This window comes from Hakea prostrata, chromosome 6 (assembly GCF_041222555.1).
Source record: "Hakea prostrata isolate BN-2017 chromosome 6, UWA_Hpros_2, whole genome shotgun sequence".
Classification (NCBI taxonomy): Eukaryota; Viridiplantae; Streptophyta; class Magnoliopsida; order Proteales; family Proteaceae; genus Hakea; species Hakea prostrata.
In genome coordinates this window covers 25,784,005-25,810,432 of record NC_142605.1, presented here as the reverse complement: position 1 = coordinate 25,810,432, position 26,428 = coordinate 25,784,005, and the positions used below count along the sequence as shown (strand labels likewise).

General features: G+C 37.7%; 1 protein-coding gene across 1 annotated transcript in view; it reads right to left on the bottom strand.

The window, feature by feature from the left end:
- Positions 1-23,943, bottom strand: part of ARC3 (GTP binding protein) — a 58,222-nt gene extending 34,279 nt beyond the window's left edge. Inside the window, exons 1-3 of the mRNA XM_089159661.1 lie at positions 23,469-23,943; positions 15,482-15,540; positions 9,035-9,099 (exon numbers count right to left, since the gene is read on the bottom strand). Of these exons, the coding sequence (XP_089015787.1) occupies positions 9,035-9,099; positions 15,482-15,540; positions 23,469-23,803 (459 nt within the window). The 5' untranslated portion in view covers positions 23,804-23,943. The remainder of the gene's footprint in view (positions 1-9,034; positions 9,100-15,481; positions 15,541-23,468) is intronic.
- Positions 23,944-26,428: the final 2,485 nt, after the last annotated feature.

Here is a 26,428-nt window from a genome sequence, read left to right as displayed (position 1 = left end):
GGTTTCCTAATTGGAGTAGACTGCTCTTTTAGTTATATCTTTTGTTTTCTTATATTCTTTCTATTAGTTTCATATTTTTCTATTTGCTTTGTATTTCCTTATCCTACTCCAGTAGGTTTTTACTCAAATTGAAACTATAAATACCCCACTATGGGCCTATGGCTATGAATGAAAAATATCTTTTGAGCAATAATTTCTTCAAATTCCAAAATGAAATCAGAGCCTAATTTCTATTAGGGAAGAGAAAGGGAACTAGAGGAATCAAGTCCCTCTCTTTTCCTTCATCGATGTAGCCGCTACTACCCCTTCCATCGCTGCAACCAAACCACATCACTGCCACTGCTACTATCCCTTCCACTGCTGCAACCTGAGCCATTGTACCACCAAAACCACGTTGCTGCAACCTGAAAATTCTTGCAGAACCACCGCACCACCAGAACCATCACCTTCTACTTTTTTTTCTCCATTTACTACAACCTGAAACTCATAGCCTCTTCTTCTTCATCATCCTGCAACCTAAAACCTTCCATCGAATCTCCTCTCGCTGCCACTGCAACCCTCCATCGAACCTCTAATGAAACTCCACCTGCCGCTGCAACTTGCAACCTACAACCTCCATCGAACCTACAACCCACAAATACCATCACCCAAACCTGTAATTACCTAGGGTTTCCCCTCTTCTGATCTTTTTCTTCTAATCACCATTGAACCAGAACCAGACCTTCCACCATCTTCAAAATTGCAAGAAACATAATCTGTGAGAACTTCTTTAGCCATCCATTCACCAGAATCTCATTCCAGATGAAGCCATTTTATACTTCTAAACCAGATCAAACCACCTTCCATTGAACCGACATGGAGTCATGGACCAAACCAAACCAGGGTTATTTGTGAATCTGCATATATTCAAGGATTGTTTTGTGAATTCACATATATATAGGAGTTTTTTTTTGTGAATTTGCATATATTCAGGGGTCTATTTGTAATTTTCTATATATCCAGGGTCTTTTTTGTGAATGCACATACATTTAGGGGCATGTTTGTTATTTTCCATATATCAAAGGGTATTCCTGAAATTTCCCATATATACAGGGGTCTTTCTAAAATTTCCCATATGTACAAGGGTCTTTCTGTAATTTCCTATACATACAGGGGTCTCCTTTGAAAACAAAAGGTCAAAGGAAAAAAGATGCAGCCCTTTGTCCTATGAATCTTATTTACCCACCATTTTTTTTTTTTTTTCTTTCAGCTCACATTACCTCTTTTAACTTCTCCTTTTTTTAGGTAACTTATTTAATGATTTTTTTTCTTACCCTGATTTCTATCCATACATTTTCATGCTACTTTCATCTTCCTCAATTTCTTTCTTTTCAAGTTTATCCATTGGCTTAAATTTTCTCTTCTAAGAATTCTCCTAATTACATTTGGGCTATTATCTTACCTTGGTGGACCACGGACCATATCATTTAGGGATTTTCTTTGTCATTGTTTTACCCACATGTAAAGCTACACGTGAGGGGGAGATTGAAGATATCTACAATTCAATATTTACTTCAACAATATTGTCTACATATTTTAGGTCATTATTCATATTGAAGGAACTATTGAATTGTACGGAGAAGTGATATAATTCATATTGAGGGAACTAGAAGAGCTAGGGGAGACCAAGACCTGGAGAAGTGGGAAGGATAGTAGCAGGCGTCTGCCGACAGGAGGGCCCAGGCCCCCCATTAGTTGGGCGGCGTGTTGGTGTTGTGTTGGGGGTTGCGAATGCCTTTCTTTCAAACTTCCTCATGTAGAAATTTGATCTTTGTCACTTTCAGACTTCTTTATGCAAAATTTGATCTCTATTACCTTCAAATATTTGTCCCTTACCTTGGCAATCTTCCACTTTGGAGATCTAACTTTTTTGACCTATGTAGAACATGATCTCTTTTACCCCTGGAGATTTGCCCCTTCTCACTTGACGTCTTCCACTTTGGATATCTAACCTTGTTGAAGATTTGGTGTTTGACCTTTGCAGAACTTGATCTCTATTACCTTTGGAGATTGTCACTTATCTTGACAAGTGTTTCCCTTACCTTTGGAGATTGTCCATTTACTTGGCAAATTTTCCCTTTAGAGATCTAACATTGCTACAAATCTAAAGTTTTACTTCCGCTGCTTGTACCCTAGTAGTCATTACCCCAAAAATATATTTTCCCTCAAATTTGTGCAAAAATTTGGTCTTCTCAACATTTGAAGATTTTACCTTTTTCTTGGGCATTCTTCCTTGGAGACCTAAAGTTGCGGTAGAGATGAGGACAAAGCAAGTGGAAGTCTATAAGATAGACATAATCTATAAGCTATTAATGAAGTTTGAAGATCAAGTTGTAGATGTTTACCTGGATAGATGTTTACCTGGACAGATGTTTTATACTATTTTGGCCAAGTTGGGCATATGTGATATCCATGCCTCAACTTGAGGAGGAGTGTTGGAAGTATGATTGAGGTTTCCTAATTGGAGTAGACTCCTCTTTTAGTTATATCTTTTGTTTTCTTATATTCTTTCTACCAGTTTTATGTTTTATGTTAAACTAGGTTCCCTAATACTAGGATTGGTTTTTCTATTCTATTTGCTTTGTATTTTCTTTATCCTACTCAAAGTAGGATTTACTCAGATTATAACTATAAATACCCCATTGGAGCCTATGAATGAAAAATACATTTTGAGCAATAATTTTTTCAAATTCCAACAAAGACCTTGACTCTAAGTGGGATTCCTATAGAGATTAGGATCCCACCATGTTAATCACAACCGTCTAAATAGATAATTAAAGCTCTAATGGCATCTCCTTGAAAATAATGCTCCCTAAGACATAACACTAAAGGAACTCTTCTTGTTGGGAGTCTAATCATTACAAAAGAGTCCCAAGACCAAAGAACTCTTTCTTAACATAAACTGGACTTTTAACTGACTGAAACTCTTCAAGAAAATTCATTAAAAAACAAAAAGAATCTGAAAAATAAACCAGCTAATGTAACCCAAGGTCTGGTTAGATCTACCAAAATCTTCTAGACAAGAACCAACACTAATAGGATCTGATTGATAGCAGAAATAAGGGTTTTCAAGATTTTGAAGTCTTATACTCACTGCAGGAAATTCTGAAAAAAAAATTGGTTCCTTGTTCTCTATCTTGGATAGAGAAGATAGAGAATGGGGGTAGGGAGGCTCCTAAAGGTCTGTGATAGGGCCCTTGGGATCACGGTATTATGTTACATTGAGAGGAGGGAGAGAGAGAGAGAGAGAGAGAGAATTAGAGTTGATTAGGGATATAAATGGGGTAAGATGTGAGGAATGATTATGTATTATTCAAGTGAGTGTTTGGGAAGCCGTAGGCTGAGGGGCAGCGATGTGCTGCTGGGGTGACTGGCATCATTGTAACCAGTTTATCATTGTTCTTCATTATTTTATTAATCAAATATTATTCTTTTTCATGTTCGATTTGCAGTTTCCTAACAAATTGGTTTCAAAGCGAGTTTCGATCCGCGGGAAGCGTTGGAAAATGGATTATCCATGTTTCGGGCGAAGGCAATGTGCAAGAATAGCTTCTCGAAGTTTTGTTATTTTGTTGGGAACACAAAATTGAGGAGTGAAGGTTGAGTATGGCTCCCCAACACCTAAAAGGAGTTATTAGTACTTGATTGGCGAGTTTCAAAGAAGCTTTGAAACTCAATTTCACTAAAGACAAGAACATTGGAAGGGGTTTTGAATTCATGGAATCATAAGAGATTAATGTGCAAGAATCTCTCAGAACACCTGCGGCTGAATCTTTGGAGTCTAATGTGAAGATTGAAGACATGAAATCTTCTTTTAATCAATTCGGTATTTGGCTTCCACATAGAGTTGCAAACCAGGGGAAAATTTGCGGCAAAATTTTTAATGAGTTGTCCACAAAAGAAAAAGAGAAGGATGAGAGGAATGTTGAGTCCCAGTGGCTTTGTCCGAAAGAAAAGAGTCAATGGATCACACGAGCTCCGGCGAAGCCTCCATGGTTAAGGGTAAAGGCAGCGGAGGAAGTAGCACTCTTGTTGCAGATTCGACAATGGCTGAAGTCATGGGCGACATGGGTGTGGTCACAGGGTACATTCCTAATTCAATTTCCCTCGGGAAAAGATGTTGATGATTTGGTTACCCAATTGAATTTGACGGCAAAATCTTTTGAGTATTTTTTGGGATTGTTTACAACTCAAAAGAGGATGGGAAAAACACCATCGGCGGCAAAAGAATAAAGAAATTGTTGGGTTTTGATTGCAAGAAAAGTGAGGAAGAAGAAAGGGGTTGAACCAGCGGCTCAAGTTCAAGTGTGGTTCAACTTTATTGAACTCCTGGGTCGGTTTTGGTATTTGGTCCAAGGTTTAATCATAAGGAAATGGGCCTTAAGTGGGCCATCTAAAGCCCACTTGTTGGGGACCCATAACTGGTTTTTAAAGGGTGAGCTCAGGCCCAGCCCAGAAGTTGCTTTAGTGCTCAAACATACAAGGGTCCAAAAATCAAATGGCCCCATTTGCCAAGCATCATAAACGGGGGTATTTAGGGAACTTTACCGTTCAGTCTCCTTTTTCCTTTGACACTGATATTTCCTCAACGAACCAGCGCATCCAAAAGCTCCTTGCAGCGATGGGGCTGCCACCCGTGGTCAACGGCGACCCTCGGAAGCATGTGGACATCTGGCTATTTCAACAAGGACTCCATTTTCAGTTGAACATGTGTATGGGGACGAACCACAAGCCTTCTACGGGGGGAGAAAAGTTGAAAGTTGAGGGTGTTCTCGGTGCAAGCGAGTGTGGGTATGATGACACTTCATTGCATATGCTAACAGAGACACTTCCATTCAAGCACTGGAAAGCAATTGTTACGTGCCTCCTTCCTTCTATGATGGATGCTTTTAGAACTTCAAAATCTGTACGTGCATTTTCCTCCTCTTCTTTGCTTGAACAGTACGCAAAAAGCAATTGCTACATGCTTGAGGAATTGTTTGCTGGTGCAGTAGCTTACCTTCTAGCATCTATGAGGTTGGTAGCAGATGTGAGGGCTGATGACACCTTGCCTGCTACTGCAAATCAAGATGCATCATTCATCTTTTTGATTTCTACAAAAGCAGGAGGAATCAACCTGAATCTTGTTGTTGCTGATGTTGAAATACCTTATGAACAAGGCATTCAAATCTCTGCAGCAATTATTCTTGAGGCTGCAAATATTTCTGATGTTTAGAGGTCAGCCTTTGAGTTTGGGGGCCCACATCTTGGTGACTTGTAGTTTCTACCAATCAACAAAGATTTAGGTGAAGCTACAACAGATGTAAAGTTTACTCAGTGGGTGGCTATCACACTAGAACGATCAAGGCAGTTTGTTTTGGTTGGTTGACAATGAACTAACATGGTTGTGTGGTAAACATGTGAAGACCAAGATTCCAATTTTCCATCACCTTGAGGACAAGGTGATTTTCGAGGGGGCGGTAGTGATAGGGCCCTAGGATCACGGTATTATGTTACATTGAGGAGAGAAAGAGAGGATTCCAATTTTCCATCACCTTGAGGACAAGGTGATTTTCGAGGGGGCGGTAGTGATAGGGCCCTAGGATCACGGTATTATGTTACATTGAGGAGAGAGAGAATTGGGTTGATTAGGGATATAAATTGGGGTAAGATGTGAGAATGGTTATGGATTATTGAGGTGAATGTTTGGGCAGCGGTGTGCTACAGGGGTGACTGGCATCATTGTAACAGTTTATCATTGTTCTTCATTATTTTATTAATCAAATATTATTCTTTTTTGTGTTTGTTTCACAGGTTCCTAACAGTCTGAAACAGCAAGGGGGAAGGGTTTCTAGGGCTTGCAGGGTGTGGGGGTGCCGCTGGATTGATGCGGCAGCAGGGACAGGGGGCTGGGAAGGTTGCACTGGAGAGGGAAGGGGTGGAAGAGGTTGCGTAGTGCAGGGGAGGGGCTGAGGGTATGGTGTGATGGCTTAGGGGGTGTGGGGAAAGCAGTGGGGAGCTTCTATACTTACTTGAAAATTGAATGGGATTGTTGGAACTGCTGATTGACTGCTGGAAGAATAAGAAGAATATGCAAATAGATCACTGTCACCCAGCCGCAGATCACCCCAAGGGATCCCACAACTTTCTCTCAAAGCTAATTCTTCAAACTCAATTTTTATTCATCAAATCAACTGCCAATTACATCCATCGACTAGCCTATTTATAGCTTTCAAACCCCAAACTGACTCAACTTAGAATTCCCTAACTTATAGGGATCCTACTTTTTAAAACCTAAACTTTAAGAAACAAACTTACTAAATAGGGACTCAAATAACTAATTTCAAGATAAAACAAACTCTAAGAGATAAAGCCCCTTAAGATAAAGAACCTTCTCACAACCAACTAACAACCTTATCATAAATCAATTAACTTCAACTAAATAACTTACCAAACTAGGATTCCAAATAACAAAATTAAAACATATTTTGATTCCTCAAAATTAGTTGGACTAGTTCCCACTAAGTAGGACTAAATCCAGGGGATGGATAATGACCAATCTGCCCCTGGACTAGTTCGGTCCCCTTGGTTTGGCTTCAATGTTTGAGTTGGCTTGGGCCCTCTTTTGGCTTTTCTGGGGATGTCTAGGGCTGGTTACGCCACCAGCACCTAAATTATGGCTAAAGTGACCCAAATACCCCTCCTAGGGGGGTTTGGCCAGCCCTGGGTGCACCCTGGGGAGAGGCCATGGGGCCCACTCCAGGGTTTCGGCCAAGGGGATAAATTTTGGTTCACATCACTAACCCTATTCCTGCTTAGAATATTCTGCAACAAACTGTATACTGCAATCTTAACCAACAGACTTGCAACCAAAAGCTTGGATGTTTGACATACAAAGAAATAGAATATCACTTGCATTCTTAGCTATCAATTTCATTTTAGTTTTCCCATTAAAGCTGAAACACTTCCAAGTCATTTGACAGTAAAACAAAGCACCACACTGTTACTGATAGCTTTTATCTTCTTTGTCCAATGGAAAGAACGGAGGGATTTCAAGTCATCCTGATTCCTGACATATATTTTATCTTCGAGATTCATACTTTCCAGTCATTTTTTCTCCACTTTGGACCATTTGGGACATTGAACTAAAATAGTGCTTTCATCAGAAGTTGATATTGCCATGGATTTTCAATCTCTAAACTCAAACACAAAACTGGACAATAATTTTGGCTATCAACAGCATCATTCTTTTCATCACTTTGTAGCAAATGAGAGATTCCTCCTGTCTTTCCACTGGACAAAGAAGAAACAGACCCAAAAGGTGGAAAGGATTTCCGTGGAAAGAGTATTGAGGTTAAGTTGCAGAATTTGAATGAGACTGGGGGAAGCACAAAATAGCGAAACTTCTTGCAATTACAGGAACCAATGATGAGCTTGATAGTGGAGATGCTTTAATGATTGTTGGAATTCTCTCTTCTGAACCTGGTGTTAAAAATGCTGATACCGTCAACAAGGCTGCGGGGTTTGTCTTCAGAGTTTGAAACTCAAAGCATCCGTTGGTCAAGAGACCAATGACCAGGATTCAAGAGTGATTACTATGTGGCCTCCCTTTGCTTTTCCAGTGGAGAAATGGCAAAGATCGGTTCCATTTTTTCATAGACATTTTTTTTCTGCATGGAAATGGTGGAGTATATGTAGGCTAACAACCTATTTTTCTCAATCAAATCACACAGTATAGACTGACAATCTTTATAGGTTCATCAATGCATTTGGTTATTTCATTTATAGTCTACAAGTAATAGGCATGCATTTTTTTTTCTTCCAAAATTTTATTAAAAATTGAGAATTATCATATCAAATGGTTTTTCTCGGATCAATATTGCAAGGAAGGAAATTTGACCGAAACAAGAATTCGACCTGCAAAGGTGATTGAGTTCTCAACGCAACGACACTTTTTTCGAAAATGAACTTCAACCGGCCCTTGGACTCAAATGATTTGGATCTTGCATTCTACCTATTTCGCATTAAACACATGGATTAGTATTTTCACCCAAAAATTGCATTTATCTTCAGTATACTCAATGGGTTCCGTGCAACTATATCTCTGATTCGTACTTAATTGTTTGGTTGGTTCTTTAGTAATAATGCGTTGTGTGATGTGTTCTTATTGTTGGCCTTTTCTATTTAATAAATATATTTTTGAATAATTATTAAAATAAAATGAAAAATAGTAGAATATAAAAGATATGTTTAAAAACCATCTAGTTGTTGGTTTTTTTTGGGTGTCTTTGGTGCATTGTTTGGTTTGGGTTGGTTGCTTCTTTTTGTTGGGTTTCTTTTGTGTGTTGTGTTGGGGTGTTTGGGGTTGGGTTTGGGGGTTTTGGTGAAAATTGAATAGAAATCAACAAAAACTAAGGAAAAACAAGTTGGATATTGAAATGGTTGAAATTTCAGTCTAAATCGAAATTTTGGTCGAACTTGTTGAAATTTTGGTCGAAATGATCGAAATTTGACACTCTTCCAAAATAATTGGAATTTCGTTTTTTGAAAAATGCAGACATTTCGGTCGAATTTTCTTCTATGCAATATTTTAATTTTTTTGTGGTGAGTTAATATTCTAGAAGATATTGTAGAGGTTGTGCGTATTCAAGTTATAATATACTAGTTAGTTTATACTTTATAATACCTTTCTAGAATTTATAATATAGAATTTTACCAAAAAATTTCCCTGAATGAACCGCTATACTCTAAAGATGAGAAGTTTCATTTTTGAAGAACAAATTAATCAGGTGTCAAAATGAAATTTGAAATTAAACTTTCATCAATTGTTTGTTTTTCAGTCCTAAGCTTTCCAATTCTCATCTACCATCCAGCTCCACACTATCAAGAAGCACAATTAAATGACTACTGAATTCCAAGCAGAAAAAAAATGAAATTATCATATAAATATATAGAAACATAGAAACAGGAAACAAAAGTAGATTGATGAATAGATAAGGGTGATAGTTGTACAAACAAGGACAAGAACCCGAGGACATGACTGTAGTGATACTGGGCCTTCCACATTCCTTAGCACAGAACCTGAAGAGTTATGACAAACAATTAAAACACAAATGGAAACTGTCATTAAAAAAATTGCATATGTGAAGATGACGAAAAAGCTCACCCCTTCAAATAAGTTGATGATCCATGTTACACGAATTTCAGTACATGTCAAAGAAGTCATACCCACTTGACTTCCGTAACTTAGAAGTTGGGAGTCTTCAAAAAGGGGCATTTGTATTCATACTTGTATTGGCACTCAGCTTAGACACATATATGTTAAAAAGTGGTTGAGGTTTGACAAGGGTTGTTAATCTTCTTATTCTTTGCATCCATGAAAAAAGAAATCCAATTGCCATGCGTGTCAAAATCATCCAATGTCATATAGTGTCAGAATAGGTACTCCAGGGGTACATGAAATGTCCAGGTAATAAAGGAATGACGCAGCACAACAGAATTAGTAAGCAGAAACTACACTTCCATGTATCATGAGATTAGAACCAGGGATAAAACTGAAAATATTCTTGCTTTTTCTTTCAAAAGCTTTATTCAAGCAAGGATAAAGATCTGGGTTTCAAGGCTAGTATCAACCAGCCGATTCAAAAAACCATGTCAAGACCAGGAAATTTTCTGTTAACACTTGACATGCGATGGGCTAGTCAAAACTGGTGGAAACTACCAAAACTTATTGAAACTTATCGAAACTAGCCGAAACTGTTGAAATTGAGTTGGTTGGGATTGGTCATAAGTTGGCATTTAATGGTTGAAAGTTGAAGCAACCAAAAGTTTCAAAATATTGGTTGGAACTACTGAGATCTCAAGTTATCGCTGAAATTTGTCGAAAACCTGGGATTTAAAATAACCCATGGTTTTGTCTCAGTTTCTTGGGAAATCGAGATTTAATCTTGACCAATCTCAGTCGCAACTTGAACCATAATTTTAAGTAGTATGTAGTGGATGGTGACGAAATAGGAATTGAAGTGTTTTATTCTTGTGTGTATTATTCAGAACTTTACAATCAATATATACACAGCTGCTATCTATGAAATAGGAAAGAATATCCTACCTAGAAGATTAGAATAAATGAGAAAATCTACCTAGAATAGAAGATTACAATAAATGAGAAATCTACCTAGAATAGAAGATTGCAATAAATGAGTAATCTACCTAGAATAGAAAAATACAATAAGAAAAATACCTGTAATAGAATATTGCAATCTGATCTACTTAGATTAAAGATACTAATAAAATATTATGATATGATTCTAAGATTTTTCACACTCCCCCTCAAGCTGGTGAGTAGGCATTCTCCATTCCCAGCTTGGATATGCATTTTTGAAAGGCGAGTGCTCAATCCTTTAGTAAGTACATCAACAAGTTGACTATGTGTAGACACATCGGCGTACAATCAATCCGCTATCCAGCTTTCTTTGATGAAGTGTCTGTCAATCTCAATGTGCTTGGTTCGGTCATGTTGAACAGGGTTATGTGCTATACTGATTGCTGATTTGTTGTCACAGTAGAGTCTCATTGGTCCACCCCATTCAACATTTAGGTCTTCTAAGATAATCTTCAACCAAAGTAATTCACATATTCCTTGAGCCATTGCACAAAATTCGGCTTCTGCACTTGATCGGGCCACAACATTCGCTTCTTGCTCCTCCATGTCACAAGTTGCCACCAAGAAAGGTGCAATATCCCGTGGTTGACCTTTTATCTACTGTTGACCTCGCATAATCGCATCGTTGTATGCTTCTAGTATCATTCCTTTATTCCTTCTAAATAAAGGCCTCTCCCTAGCGTCCCTTTTAAATATTGTAGCACACGATGAGCTGCATGCAAGTGAATTTCCTTTGGACTATGCATGAATTGGCTGATTACACTAACTGCATATGCTATGTCGGGCCTTGTGTGAGACAAGTAGATTAGTCTTCCTACTAGTCTTTGATACATCTCTCGGTCCACAACAACATCTTCTTCGCATTCCCAAGTTTATTGTTGGGATCTATTGGAGTGCTTGCTGGTTTACACGCGGCATTCCTGTTTCTTTAAGGAGATCGGTGATATACTTTTGTTGAGAGATGAAATGCCTTGTTGAGAATGAGCAACTTCAATGCCAAGGAAGTATTTTAATCTTCCTAAAGCCTTGATCTCAAATTCCTTAGCCAAGCATTGAGTCAAATTTTGTTTCTCTTTTTCTTCATTTCTGTCACTATTATGTCATCAACATACACAAGTAGTGTCGTGACTCCCGATGATGAGTGCTTGATGAACAATGTATGGTCTCCTTGACTTTGCTTATAACCCATACTAATCATGACTTTAGTAAATCTGCAAACCATGCCCGCGGTGACTGTTTGAGTCCATATAGGCCTTTTAAACTTGCATACAATATTAGCAGCTAAATCATTCTCATAACCCGGTGGAACCTCCATGTAAATTTCTTCCTTTAGTTCACCATGCAAGAATGCATTTTTACATCAAGCTGTTGCAAGTCCCAACCATAATTTGCCGCCAAGGATAGTAAGATTCTGACGTATTCATTTTTGCAACTCGAAGCAAATGTTTCAAGGTAGTCAATCCCGTAAGTTTGGGTGTAGCCCTTGGCTACCAACCTTGCTTTGTACCTATTTAAAGATCCATCTGCTCGATACTTCAATGTATGGACCCATTTGCACCCCATGTTTCTTCCCTTCGGTAACCTTACAAGTTCCCTGTGTTCCATTGCTTTCTAATGCTTCCATCTCCACATTCATAGCTTGCTTCCACTCCTTATTGGATAAAGCCTCGAGATAAGTTGTTAGGAATGGCAATGGTGTTTAAACTTACCGAAAGGCTCTATGAGATGGGGAAAATGTTTAAAGGACAAGAATTGGGCAAGAGAGTACATGGGTTTCGTTGTGCATTCTCTAGTGCCTTTCCTAATGGCAATAGGAAGGTCTAGTTCATTACTATCTGTGGGCACATCAGATTCAGTTTGTAGTGAAGGATTAGTCATTTGTACCTCATTTCCGAATTTGGATTGGAGTCTTGAACTTGCACGATTCTGAACAAGATTCTTCTTCCTTGAGAACACCTTTCCTTTGTCAAATCTCACATGCTCAATATCGAGTAGGCTCTTTCATTTCAAAGTTTGACATATGTTCATGTTGTTCACGTTTGATACAGTGAGTCGACACAAGTTTAGGTTGTTCACGGTTTGACTCGGGTGACATAGTGAAGTATTTGGGAGTGACTCTAAGTCAAGTAAGGAATTCCATTCTTATCTTCCATTATTGAATGCTCCCCCGAAGATGAGATGTGGAAAATAAGACCTATGTTCATGAAAAGTGACATCAATGGAAACATAGAACCTTTTTTAAGGAGGGTGATAGCACTTATAGCCCTTTTGAGTGGAGGAATATCCTATAAATAAACATTTGAGTGCTCTAGGATCTAATTTACCCCGATGTGGTCCATGAATATAAACAAATGAGACACCCAAAAATTCGAGGAATAAGGTTATTTGTCGTTTGTAGGTTTGGGTAGAACTGGGAAAGGACATCCATTGGACTCTTGAATCCTAAGACTCTGAGGCAGCCGATTTATGAGATGAGTTGTCGTGAGGACTGCTTTCCCCAAAATGACTTAGGCACATTGTGTTGGAATAAGGAGGCTCTAGTTACATCAAGAAGGTGGCCATTTTTCCATTCAGCTACTCCGTTTTGTTGTGGGGTATCAACGCACGATGACTCATGTATAATTCCCTCCCTTTGAAAGAATGGAGTTAGAATTTGATTGAAATAGTCTCTGACATTATCAGATCTAAATCTTTTTATACTAACTCCAAATTGGTTTTTAACCATGGAATGGAAGTTGGGAAGAACACAACTAATGTCGGATTTGTTTTTGAGTAGAAAAATCCATGAGACACGAGTGCAATCATCAATGAATGACACGAACCACCTAGCCCCAAACACATTAGGAACTCTAGAAGGACCCCAAATATCACTATGAATGAGATAAAAAGGTATGGACTCTACTACACATCCCTTTCTCTAGCATGTCCAATCGTCCTCCCTGAATCCTTGTCCTGAAATACACAATGACTATGGTGAAAGACTACATTACAATGTAAATCTTGCGTGAGTTTCTTCACGAAATGAGATTTGTAGATAGTCTAGGAACATGTAGGACATTTTCAAGGTGAGGGAGGAGTTGAGCTCAATATTTCCAGTTCCAACAGAGGTTAACGAGCCATCAGCAGTAGCTATCTTCCTACTACTTGGACAGGGAGAATATGTGGTGAAAAGATTTGGTGAGTGTGTCATGTGGTCAATTGCACCTGAATCTATGATCCAGGGGTTTGAAAGAGAATTACTAAAGACATTTAATCCAATAGAAAGTGGAAACTCACCTGAATATGCCAAAGAACATGTACCTGGTTTTTGTTAAGGTTGCTCAAAAGAGTTTTAATACGTTCATGTCCTCCGATTAAGGCTAGCAACCTCTTTATTAGTGGCTTCGGTTGTTGTGCGGATGTAACATGTGCTCGACCATTATTTCCGGATTTCTCTCCTTTGTGCCCCCACTCTCGGCTAGGAGGTTTACCATGAAGTTTCCAGCATCTTTCCCGTGTGTGACGAGCTTTCTTGCAATAGGTACACCATAGATTGTCTCTGTTTTGCTGTTTGGATTGCCCAATTTTCCACTTTCAGCAGCAAATGCCTTGTTAGTTGTGGGAATTGAATGCTCTCCTCCTTGAGATACCATTGCAGAACTATCAACACTTGTAGGCTCTAACATCAGTCCTCTTCTCTCTTCCCCTCGAACCAATGCTACAACTTCATTGAAACACGGCACATCCGGTTTTCCAAGAATCTGAACCCTTATTTGGTCAAACTCGGATTTAACCCAACCAAAAAATCATAGACTCTATCTTGCTCAATATACCGCTTTACCACCGTAGCATCCTCGAGCACTTCGTCTTGATGACTCGGTAATGGTCCAACTCTTGCCACAAAGCTTTCAGCTGGTTGGCATATTCTCAGAATCGTTTTATTTCCTTGTTTGGCTGCTACTGTTTTAACCTTGACCTCATAGACTTGGGCCACATCTCTCACCTTAGAATACGTCTGTTGGATAGCCTCCCAGATGTCTTTGGCGGTTGCCAAGAACATGCATGTATCATCGATTTCGGAATCATAGAATTCCACATCCATGCCATAATCATAGAATCTTCTTCGTCCCATGCTTCATATTTTGGATCTCCTGGTTTCGGTCCATCTCCAATCGGGTGGCTCATCTTTCCTTTGCCCTTCGAATGGTCCGAATGAGTTGAGACCATTTTAAATAATTTCTTCCATCGAGCTTGTAGGCAAATTGAATATTCTGCAATTCTCCATTCTGCAGATTTTTGATTGTCTGATCAAATGCGGTCCGGAGTAACCTCACTTGGTTCCGACATACTCTTTGTAGGTGCTTAAAAATAGTATGTGAAACAAGAACCAAAGATGCAGCAGAACGCAGACAAGACGGAGAAAGAAAAATCTGTTTTTCGGTAAGGGAAAAAAACAGAACAGAGCTGAATAAAGAATGGCGATAAAGGCCAAAGGAAGAATAATCTCTGTGTGGCGGAAACACCAGAGATTAAAGGCAATGAAGGCCTGAAAGCTGAACAGCAATCCCAAGATTGGTTGGCTCGATGCCATGCGAAATAGGAATTGAAGTGTTTTATTCTTGTGTGTATTATTCAGAACTTTACAATCAATATATACACAGCTACTATCTATGAAATAGGAAAGAATATCCTACCTAGAAGATTAGAATAAATGAGAAATCTACCTAGAATAGAAGATTACAATAAATGAGAAATCTACCTAGAATAGAAGATTACAATAAATGAGAAATCTACCTAGAATAGAAGATTGCAATAAATGCGTAATCTACCTAGAATAGAAAAATACCTGTAATAGAATATTGCAATCTGATCTACTTAGATTAAAGATACTAATAAAATATTATGATATGATTCTAAGATTTTCCACAGATGGGTGACAAGAATTTAGGTTAAATGCATGTGGCGGATAAAGATAAAACTCCATCTTCCGTTGCATAACGTAAACCACTTATGATAGGATCAGACACATCAATCAAGAAAATCAGACCATTCAATGCAATTTTTTTTCAAGTTGTCTAAGCTGAGTTGGGTCAAAATTTCACCTCAAATTGCTAGAAAGCCTTGTATTCCCTCTACATATCAATACTAACATCTTATTTTCTGGCTCATAATAGGAAGCTTGTTAAGCTTCTCAAAGTAAGTCTTCTATTTGTAGAAGAAAATAAACTGTCTACATATTCAGCCACAGATGTGCACAACTGCACATATCAAAATCCCCCTCCCAAAAGAAAAGGAAATGCATAATAAAAATGGGATGCGCACCTTCTCCAATGGATCTCTGTAGTAACTGCACATTTGGCAAACCTTTCAGGATGATATTCCTATCGTACAATTGATGACAGAGTATAAGTGAAAAGAAGCTATACCATACATCTATGCAACCCAGCAAGGTACTGCTGATGAAGTTGCAATTAAACACGTAATTTAACCAGAGATTTATTTTGTTGACCATAATAACTCATCAGTAAAAGTAACAGTAATAGGAGACAATATCAACGATCAACCCACATCCCTCAAGTGATATGGAGAATGAAACTGCAAGTTTCTTAATCTTCACATGCATCACCATGGAACAGTCTAGAAGCTTTGCCCCCAGGGGAGCAATGTAACTCAATGTTAAATTAAAATGTTAAAATATAAACAAACTGATCAAGTTCTTTCTCCCAAGTTGTGAAGGGCCAACAACTATCGTCCATCGTCAAGTACAATATCTTGTTTGTAATTCAACATGATTGAGGAAATGTCCCTATTGTGGTATATGAGTATATCTTGAGATTTGTTTGTATTATTCTTTTGTAATCAAATTGGTACTTTTTTCCTAAGTTATGAGTGAGAGTAGCATTTCTACTTTTCTATTTTCACGAGGACTACAATATGATAATGGTTTATATTTATAAACAACAGATGGAGGACACCAATCCAGGGATGGCTCCTCTACATCTCTCCTTTTTCTTCTTCATCAATTCCTCTCTTCTTCTTTCTTCTATTCTTGATTGCAGTTACTGTTGGTTGTTTTTGGTATTATTACATGGTATCAGAGCCCACTTGTTTGGTAACTGAAATCACAGACTATTTTGAGGGGTTATTATTTCAATTTCTCACCAGTGGGTGCAGCTACCATTCCTGCAATTTTAATTGATGAAGACCTGGTAGCAAAGAAGAAAGGGCATACCAGTGCATGAGACTCCCAAGCACTACAGGGACTGGGCTCATTCCGTATGCAGCCTTACCCACATCTCAGGGAGGATATCTCCCAATTCAAACCCACACCCACTAGGTTGCACCCAGTTGCTCCATTGAACCCTATAGTTATGTTGATTGAAACTAGGGTTCTCCCTGATTATTCTCTCTACATGATGCACCTAGCCAGAGGATTTCTAAGGAGTTATTCATTCACCTACATCAAGTTTATTGATCATTGGTAGCACAGAATGTTTTAAAAATTTTCTTTTCTTGTGATTACTCTTCATCCTGGCAGCAACACTCTATCGTTTCATTTGGACTGGGTGTTTTTGCTACTTTTTCACCAGTTCACAGCAGTCCAGTCTTATCATGTGGTTTTGTATCCCCTATTGGTCTTTTAGCTATCCATACACTTGGAGACACATTAATGGATTCCAAATTTCCATATAACAACTTCTGACTGAATATTATTGCTGCAGAGCCATTGGCTTTCTACCATTTGTCTCTATTCCTGTTGCCAATCCTTGGTTTCCTTGTAAAGTTTGTGCATCATGGCTGATCCCAAATGCAATAGCCGTGCTTTGAATAGAATAAGTACTTCTTCTTTTTTAAGTTGCGCTTTCATCATGACTTGCATTGTAGCTCAATGGTAAAAGCAATTTAATTAAATAAAGATCTAGAGCAAAAATCCCCTAGGTGCATAAAGTACTTTTCTATAAGCATTATATTTGATTTTGCTAAAAAAGCAATTGGAAATCGTGTTAATCCTGAAAGGTAGTAAGAGAATTAAAGAGATAAAACTGAAAGGATGGGGAGTTTAGAGATAAACTAGGAAAAAGAACTATATAAAGTGGTTGGTAGGCCAATGCACAAAATAATAATAAAATAAGGAATGAGAGAAAGAGAGAACGGAAGAGAAGAGGAAGAAGAGAAGGGAGAAGAAGGGTTTGAGAATTAGACTTGCTGCCTAACCCTTGATCTTTCATGTTCTCCTTTTTTTTATTTTATTGTTTGAGACCATGGTATTGGGGTGGGCCTTGTTGCAATGGTCAGTGGACCACAGTTGCACCCTAAGGTCAAGGCTTAGAAACAGCTTCTAAGCAAAAAAATTGCTGGGGTAAGGCTGCATGGGAGAACTGCCCCCCCCCCCCCCAACAAAAAAAAATACATAAATAAAGACTGCTTGTGCAGAAGCCTTTGGCACCAGGTTCCCCCTTATTCTTGACCAAGGAATTCTATACCTTGTTTGTGGGTTTTCTTATCCAATTGGGTAAAGTTAATTGATGGTTGTTCTTTAACCACTGATGGTGGTTGTATCACATAGCAAGAAAATCGTGTGATCTCTGGTTTCAACCCATCACCATGATGAAAAACTTACAACCACCCAAGGATTGAGTCTATGCAACTATAGGAAAAGATTACAGTATAAATCATTGTTTTTTAATTATGTGACTAACAATTAAAATTGATGAAGACAACTTTCCATATCCTTGTCAAGTTAGAGTTGGATCTTTTGTAGGGGGGGACTGATTCTATCAAATCATGAGAGAATATGGGTATCTCCAAATTTACACAGAAAGTAGATTTGAAACTTTTTTTAGGTTGTGGATGACTTATAAACAAAGGACTCCACCAAATTTAAGAACATTTTGACCTAGTGGGATAATAAAATACTATAAGTCAGACTAATGGACTGGAATTACATTCTAAACCTCAATTTTTGTAAAAAAACGTATCTTGAGTTCTATATGGTATTCTATTCTAAAATTTGTATGATATGTTCAAAATTAAGTCTATATATATGAAACAAATCAATCAAAATATTAAAAATAAGAGTTTTTGCATGGCGCCCCCTTAAATGGGGCCCAAATTCGTGACAACCCCCTTAAGGGCGATATATTCCACGGCGCCACCTCTACATAAAGTGAAAAATTCTGAGTTATCCCCCGTAAAGGTCAAGCGTTTTGACCATTAAGTTAGGGTTGTAAAATGACCATTATACCCCCATTAATGTGTAAGGACCAAACTACCCCTCATTAATTCTTTTTTCACTTCCTTGCATTTACCTCCATCTTCTTCCCGAAGAAACTATTTCAAAACAAAGCTCTTTCTCCTCCTCCTACAACTCCGGCAACCTCCTCCAACTCTAGCAAACCTTAATTCCATCTTGTAAGCTGTCCAAATTGGTGAATCATGGGTTTGATCCAGTCTAGTGTGACTTACGGTGAGACCTACGTTTTCTAGAACGTTCATGAGCCTTCTCCCCGCTATGTACTTACCCTAATCTCTCATGGCTTGCTCTTTTGTTTTTTTTTTTTCTTATATTTTCTCTTACATTGTTCATGCTTAATGCTATGGGCTGTTGGGATTTCCGTACAATTTTGAAGACAGACGATTTGGTTTGATTCATAAAGACAGTGTAGCAAGTAGGACTTTATGTTCCATCATCGAATTGGCCCTTACATTTGTGGAGAATGGAATTTTGGGTACCTGCCATTCCACCCCAGATCTCCTAGTTTTCTCTACTTCTTCTATAGAGTGACTAACTTGATGTGAATATTTGTTCTTCATGTTGTCACCTTTCTTTTGAGAAGTAATGCTTTAGATGAGATGGGTTTTTATTTTATCTTTTCACTCATGGTTCTATGTAGTGGGTTCCTTGTCTGTTAAAGTATGTTCTAGGTATCAGCTTCCAAACGGACAATGAACCCTTTAAGGTCTCTTCTTCTACTTCATGCCCCTTTTCCTTCTAAAGATCATAATTGGCGAATGTATCTCCACCTACAACAAATACATTGGAGGAAATATGGTTTTATGTACTCTTCTAGGCTTCGCCGAGAGTCAAAGGAGTTTGCCAAAGTCGGAGGCAGAGGAGAAAGAATAAATGAAAGGAAGTGAAAAAAAAAATTAACAAGGGGTATTTTGGTCCTTACACATTTTTTTGCAAAAGGACAAAAACAAAGAAGAAAATAAAAATACACAATTAACCGTAAACCACCTCCCCCCGTCCCCCCCTCCCCGGTCCCCTTCCCTACTTTCGATCTGGCGCGGGCTCCCTCGTTCTTGTTCGGTGGTCCGTTTCTTGCCCGGTTCCGGTGTTTCATTCCACACATTAATGGGGGTATAATGGTCATTTTACAACCCTAACTTAATGGTCAAAACGCTTGACCGTTAAGGGGGTAACTTGGAATTTTTCACTTTATGCAGAGGAGGCGTCGTAGAATATATTGCCCTTAATGGGGCAATCACAAATTTAGGCCCTACTTAAGGGGGCGCCATGGAAAAAACTCTCAAAATAATTAAGTATAGTTCCTGGAGTTGTCTTTCTACCATGTACAGAAACATGATGATGTTGAACATTATAGTTTAAGGTACTAAAACGCAACCTAGGAGTCAATTTTAATTCTTTCAAGGATGTTAGTTTTAGAGGTCTAGTTTAAGTGAAATTAAATTTAGATCAAATTGAGTTAGAGATCTATTTAGCCCATACCTTATGGTTTTAGTGCATAGAATCGGATAGAATCTGTGAACTAGAATTGTGTAATGGGTCATCACTAAAAAAATTCATGGATTAGGTCCCATGCTTTTAAATTTTTGTTCCTTAATACCTAATGGTACTTTTGGTTTATTGGTAATGTCTTATTAGGTCCAGACTCCAAAGACTAGTGATCATGAGGTTGTATCAGGTGTTTGATTCCTAATACAAATTGAGCATCGGTACAAATGAATAGGATTATTTTTGTTTTTGCAAAATTTTTGTTATATTTTAGCATTGTGCATCATTATTATCCTTATTTGATCATACTTAATAAGTTACGGATTGTCATTGATTATGTGGTAATGTGGATAATGATGAAATTATGAAGCATTTTGGTTAATCTTGTGATTAATTTGGGTGGTTTCTCATGATTCTCTTCATCACTTATTACAAGAGCACATGTGGCATAGGATGCATGACAATTGTAATAGGTCATAACATTATGCAAGCCTTGTGTGGATTTGGTTAAGTGAACATAGCAAGTACTACAACCCTTACAAATAGGTGGTTTAGTTGTTGGATAATCCTCAAAACATAAGGATACTATCAATAAGATCATTTTCCAGGATACCTGTCCTAGAGTTCAATGTTGATTCCCCTTCCCAAAAACAAGTGGGCGTTGGGCCCATTGTGAGTGTGTCCTATGTGGAGGGCAATAGCACAAGGTTATCTCGAGGGTTGTCAAGTGTTGACCTAGACAGCTTTTAGGGCAATGGTTTTCGATCCACTATGCCTCATTGCATATGGAAAAGATGAATATGAACCTACCTAGTCTATCATAATAGTACCAAACCAGCATTGACTTAATGATGGATTGCTAAGTTGTATTGTTTTATTTTCTAATAAATTGGTCATGCATTATCATCGATTGTGGTTTCATCTAATCGCTCACTTGCATGGTTATTTGTTACGATGGTTTTATCGATGCATGAAGAAATATGACATGTTAGAGATTTGCAATATATTTGCAGTTCCCTAACTAAGCTTGGTTGGAAAGCTTACTCCTCAGGATATTTGTTCCAGACATTGTTGCAGATTATACTACAGCAGGAGGAGTATGCTTGGCTAGTGTAGAAGGCAGAGGCACACCACCCTTGTTGTGCATGTGATGATAGCATCTATGGGCACTAGAGACTTAGTTACTAGTTACAACAGTTACCTTTATTGCTTTAATCATAGATGTTGTTGACTCACTTAGTATTGATGCCATATAATGGGGTTCTGGATGTAATAAGAAAGAAGATAATATTCTGATATTAGTTATGAAAACCTTAAATCATTATTAATATAATTTGATTTCTTTTTGCTGTTACTGATTAATGGATTGATACTGAATCCATGAAGTGGATGTGAGATTGCCTCAAAACTATAAGATCTTGGATTGCGGTGTGTCAGTGAAGCATATCAATCATGCCTTGACCTTGGTAGTCCAGGTGAGGTGTGACACCAAGTCTACTTCAGACAACACCAATGTTCAAATCACCACCATGAACCTAAATGAAGGTGGTAATTATTTGGGTGGACCCTGGCATCTAAGGTTTATATTAATGCAAAAGGAAGTTGAGGTAACTCTAATTTGATCCCACAAAGGCTCATTCTAAACTAAAGAACCTGCAAATGAGAAGGTTTATAAGGAGTAGATGTGTAAGAATGACACCCTCCTTATATGGTTGTCTAACAGCATTGATCAATATATTGCAACAAATGTAATGTTCCACTCCACTAGCAAAGGAGTGTGGGATGACTTGAAGCAAATATTCTCCTAACAAAAGAATATATACCCAATTTTTATTTACATAATATCTATTGATTACTAAAAGAAGGGGAGAGGTCCTTAAATGAGTAGTTTAATGATTTTACCTGTAGACTAGAGGAGGTCAATATTCATCACCCTCTTAATGCTAATCTAGAAAAATTACAGCTTCCACAGGAAGAGTTCAATGCTGTAAAGTTTATGGCTCGAACTAATCTTGATTATCAGTCTGTTAAGAGTAACTTTCTTTTACACATCTTCATCAGGTTGTCACTTCTTCTAGAACTGACATCTAACCTTCTCTTATAGACACTTCTGCATTTCTTGCTTGCTGTAGCCAAGGTTCTATCTTCTTAGGGAGAAGACATGTTTCATGGGGAGGTCATGGCCATGGTGGCAGATGTACAGGCACTCAACAGAGTGGCAGATGTACAGGCACTCAACAGAGTGGCAGACCCTCAAGACTGTATGTTTGTGGCAAGCCCAATCATACTTGATAGAAATTGGGCTGAACATGGTTGTCCAGAGCTGATACCACCACTAGCTATCATACTGTTGTGCATGGGGTAATTCTGTGAAGGTGACCTCTGCCAACATCAATACTGCATCTTCATCTTGAGTGTTTTCATCAGGTTCTATGTCTAGAGATGACCACAAGCTCATATTCAGACTTCTCCAGAATCTTCAGCTATCTATCAGTGCTTCTTCATCTACAGCCAGTAGCCACTCTAGGCTACACAGGTACATCAGCTTCCTAAGATACACATTGTCCACTCTCTGGATCATTGATTAGTTCTAGTACCCATATAACTGATAAGTCAGAACTATTTTCTTCATATCATAAGTTTCTAATTCACCACCTCTCGTTCTGGCTAATGGGTCTTCAATGCATGTGACTGGTCATGGTATGATTACATTACTACATCCATCATCTTGTTCTCTGTTCTTCATGTACCACAGTTACCATTAAGCTTGTCATCAGCTAGTCAGATTACTGAAACCATTAACCTTTATCCTTCTTATTGTGTTTTACAAGATCTTTAAACAAAGAGGGAAATGGTGACAGGCTTAAGAAGGTTGGAGTCTACTTTGTGAATTGCACTAGTTGGTGCTCTGTCTCATATCTATCTCTTCTATCCAAGCTTCAAAATTTGGTACTAGTTGTAAATCAGTGTTTTACCTTGAAAGTGAAACCTGTGAATATCACCGGTCACCATTACTACTAGTTTGTCTAGAATCAGTAATAATAATAAATTCTTATTATTCAGTATTTTTCGGTTGAAACGCTTGGGCACCCTTGGCTTTCCTTATTATTGAAGTACCAAAGGTATTAATCTATCACAATGCACATATGTGTTAGACCTGTTAAAGTGGGGACTCATCAAAGATTGATTCATTAGTTGTCGAATGTGAACTCAGTGAAAATAAAATCATCAGCTGTGGAAAGTGAACTCACTATTACCTAGAACTATAAACTAAACGTACAAAATGTCTATAGCTAGTCTCAGAAATCTTTCAGCTAGGAAGCCTTCAGTCATCACATGCCCAGGCATTGCAAGATATCCAGCTAGTCCTCATTCAACCAAAAAATTCCAATATGTATGCAATAAATCATGCCATCATAATACGCACTGTTTTCAAAAGTTAACACGTCTTTTCAGTTAATAATCAAGAGTTCCATTTCAAACCCCAGTTTCCACCGAATTTCTCAATAATCACAAGCGCATAGAGACAACAACAACAACATAATGAAACACACTATGAAATTTGAATACCAGAATCTAGGAGACGATGAGCGGATAGGAGACTCCCGACAGAAATCAATAACGGAATCCTTCCTGCTTCCGATTGCAATTACGTCAACAAAATCCTTCGAATCTGCCCAAAAACTATCGCAATCTCCATTTGATTCTTCGTTGTGGTGACTTTTCAACGTCGAATGTTGTTCTAACCTCAGAGTAATCCGAAGAGGTTTGGTCCCAAGATTATATTTTGTAGGTAGTTTTCTCTGGTAAGAGAGAAAGCCATTACAAGGAAGTTTCAAATAAGAAGAACGCGGCAAGGGTACAATTTGAATGGTGGAGAGACTCGTGAAGAGGACAAGCTCCATTGAAGTAAACCAAATCAATAATCATCAATTGCTTGAGAAAAGCTTGTGAATGACGGAGAGCAAGAAGACACCATGTCCAAATGATCGGGGTTCAATGCTGCGTTCGGTCACTTGGAGTTGGGACTACGCTTGTGCAGTCGAAATGGGACGACGGAAAAGAAAAAGGCCCTTTTACTTTTCCTTCTTTTTTTTTTTTTTTTTGGGTCAAAGAGAAATGTCAAATTTTCTTTTAAAGAAAAATCTTTTTTTATTATTATTTTTTTTTTTCTCTTCCAAAAAGAGAAGATACCTACCATTTCAACGATTTACTAATAAATCTCTCCATTGGATTCTCATAGAAAGAAAAGAAAAAAAAATATTTCCGTTGGATTCTCATCATTAACAATAAACCTTACCTCAATTAAATGGGGTTGTTTCTGGTTTTGTTTTCAATTAGTTCTATTTAAGCCCATGTTATATACAAGGCATTAAGCTATACATATCATTTCTCATCACTTTTTTTAAGGTTATTTTCAGTCTGTCCCCGTTCTTTTAGTTACTTCAATCTGGATTATATCACTTTTTCATATAAAGGCATTTATAGGTCTCCGTTGAACATGGTCATGTCACCTCAAACAATTTTTCCGAAGCTTATTACTTACGAGAGAAACTCCTAGACCAACTCTAATATGATCATTTGTTATCTTATAATTCTTAGTTTTGTCACTTATCCACCTTAGCATCCTTATTTCTACTACATTGAATTTATCTATATGATTCTTTTTAACAGTCCAACACTTTGTACCGTACATCATAGTTGGTCAAACGATTGTCCTATAGAATTTTCGTTTAAACTTTTATGAAATACGTCAATCACACAAGACCCCGGACACACCCCTCCACTTCATCCACCAGATTTTAATTCTTTGAGAAACATCATCCTCTAAATCACCTCTTTTGTTTATGATTAAACTTAGGTACCTAAAAGAATTACTCTGAGGAATCTCCTTATCGTCAAGTTTCACCACCTCATCGTTTGTCCGATCATAACTAAAGTTACAAACTAAATATTCTGTCTTCTTTTTACTTAATTTAAAACCTCTTGATTCAAAAGATGTTCTCCATGATTCTAACTTGGTATTAATCTTCACTTGAGTCTTATCTATCAATACAATATCATTATCAAAAAGCATACACCAAGGACCTAGTATTGAATGTTTTGAATTAATTCATCTATTACAAGTAAAAATAAATATGGGCTTAAAGTTGATCATTGATGTAGCCCAATTGTAATTGGGAATTCATTACTTTAACCCCCCCCCATTATTCTTGCATTTGTCATTGAACCATCATACATATCCTTAATTATGTCTACATATTTACTTGCAATACTTTTTTGCTCTAGTAACTTGCCAAATTGACGCTCCAAGAACTCTATCATAAGATTTTTCTATGTCAACAAATACCATATGAATGTCTTTTCTACACTTTCTATACATTTCCATAAGTCTCCTAATTAGGTAAATAGCCTCTATTGTAGACCTTCCCAGCATAAACTCAACTGGTTCTCCGTAATTGTGGTTAAGTGTCCCAAACGGGTTTCAATTACTCTTCCTATAATTTCATAGTATGGTTCATCAGTTTAATACCCTTATAGTTAGTACAGCTTTGAATATCTTCTTTATTTTGGTAAACTAGAACAACAATGTTTCTCCTCCATTCATTTTGCATTTTCCTGTGCCCATATTTTTATTAGACAACTTAGTCAACCAAATTAGCCATATAGGTTCCTAAGCTTTTCCATACTTCTATTGGGATTTCATTAGGACCTTATTATGTCTTGCCTAGTTTCATCCTCCTTAGTGCTTCTTTTACTTCGAACATCAAAATTCTCCACCTATATGTTTGAAAATTGATGCCTAGGTAAATGGTGTAATCGTCTAGATCATAGGTGCTTGAAGCATGCTCATTTAATAGACTAGATAAATAGATTTTTCATCTTTTCTTAACGTCCTCATCACATACTAGTACTTTACCATCTCCATTTTTAATATATCTAACACGGTCAAGATCTCTATGCTTCCTATCCCTTATTTAACCATCCTATAAACAGATTTCCCCCCTTCATTCATGCCCAATTTATTTTATAACTCTTCATACTTCTTCTCCCTTGTTTTTTCTACAATTTTCTTACCTTCATTTGTAGCCAGCCAATACCTTTGAAGATCCTCGATATCCTTAATTCTTTACCATGTCTTAAAACTAGTTTTCTTATTCCTAATGGTAACTTGAACCTCATTATTCCATTACCAAATCTCTCTATAAAAATGAAGTTTTCCTTTTGATTCACCTAGGATATCTTTAACCACTTTCTTGATACACATAACCATCTCATTCCACATCACATTAGTGTCCCCCTCAAAATCCTACTTTCCTTGTTTGATTACTTCATTAGTGAAGGATTTCAAACACTCTCCTTTTAAGTTCTACCATCTTATCCTATGATAGTTAATCGTGCACCTTTTATGAGTTTTTAGGGTTATGCATATATATCCAAGACCACAAGTCTATGTTGTGCGCTTAAGCTTCCCCCTAGTATTATCTTGCAATATTTATACAACAATCTATCAATCATTCTAGTTAGAA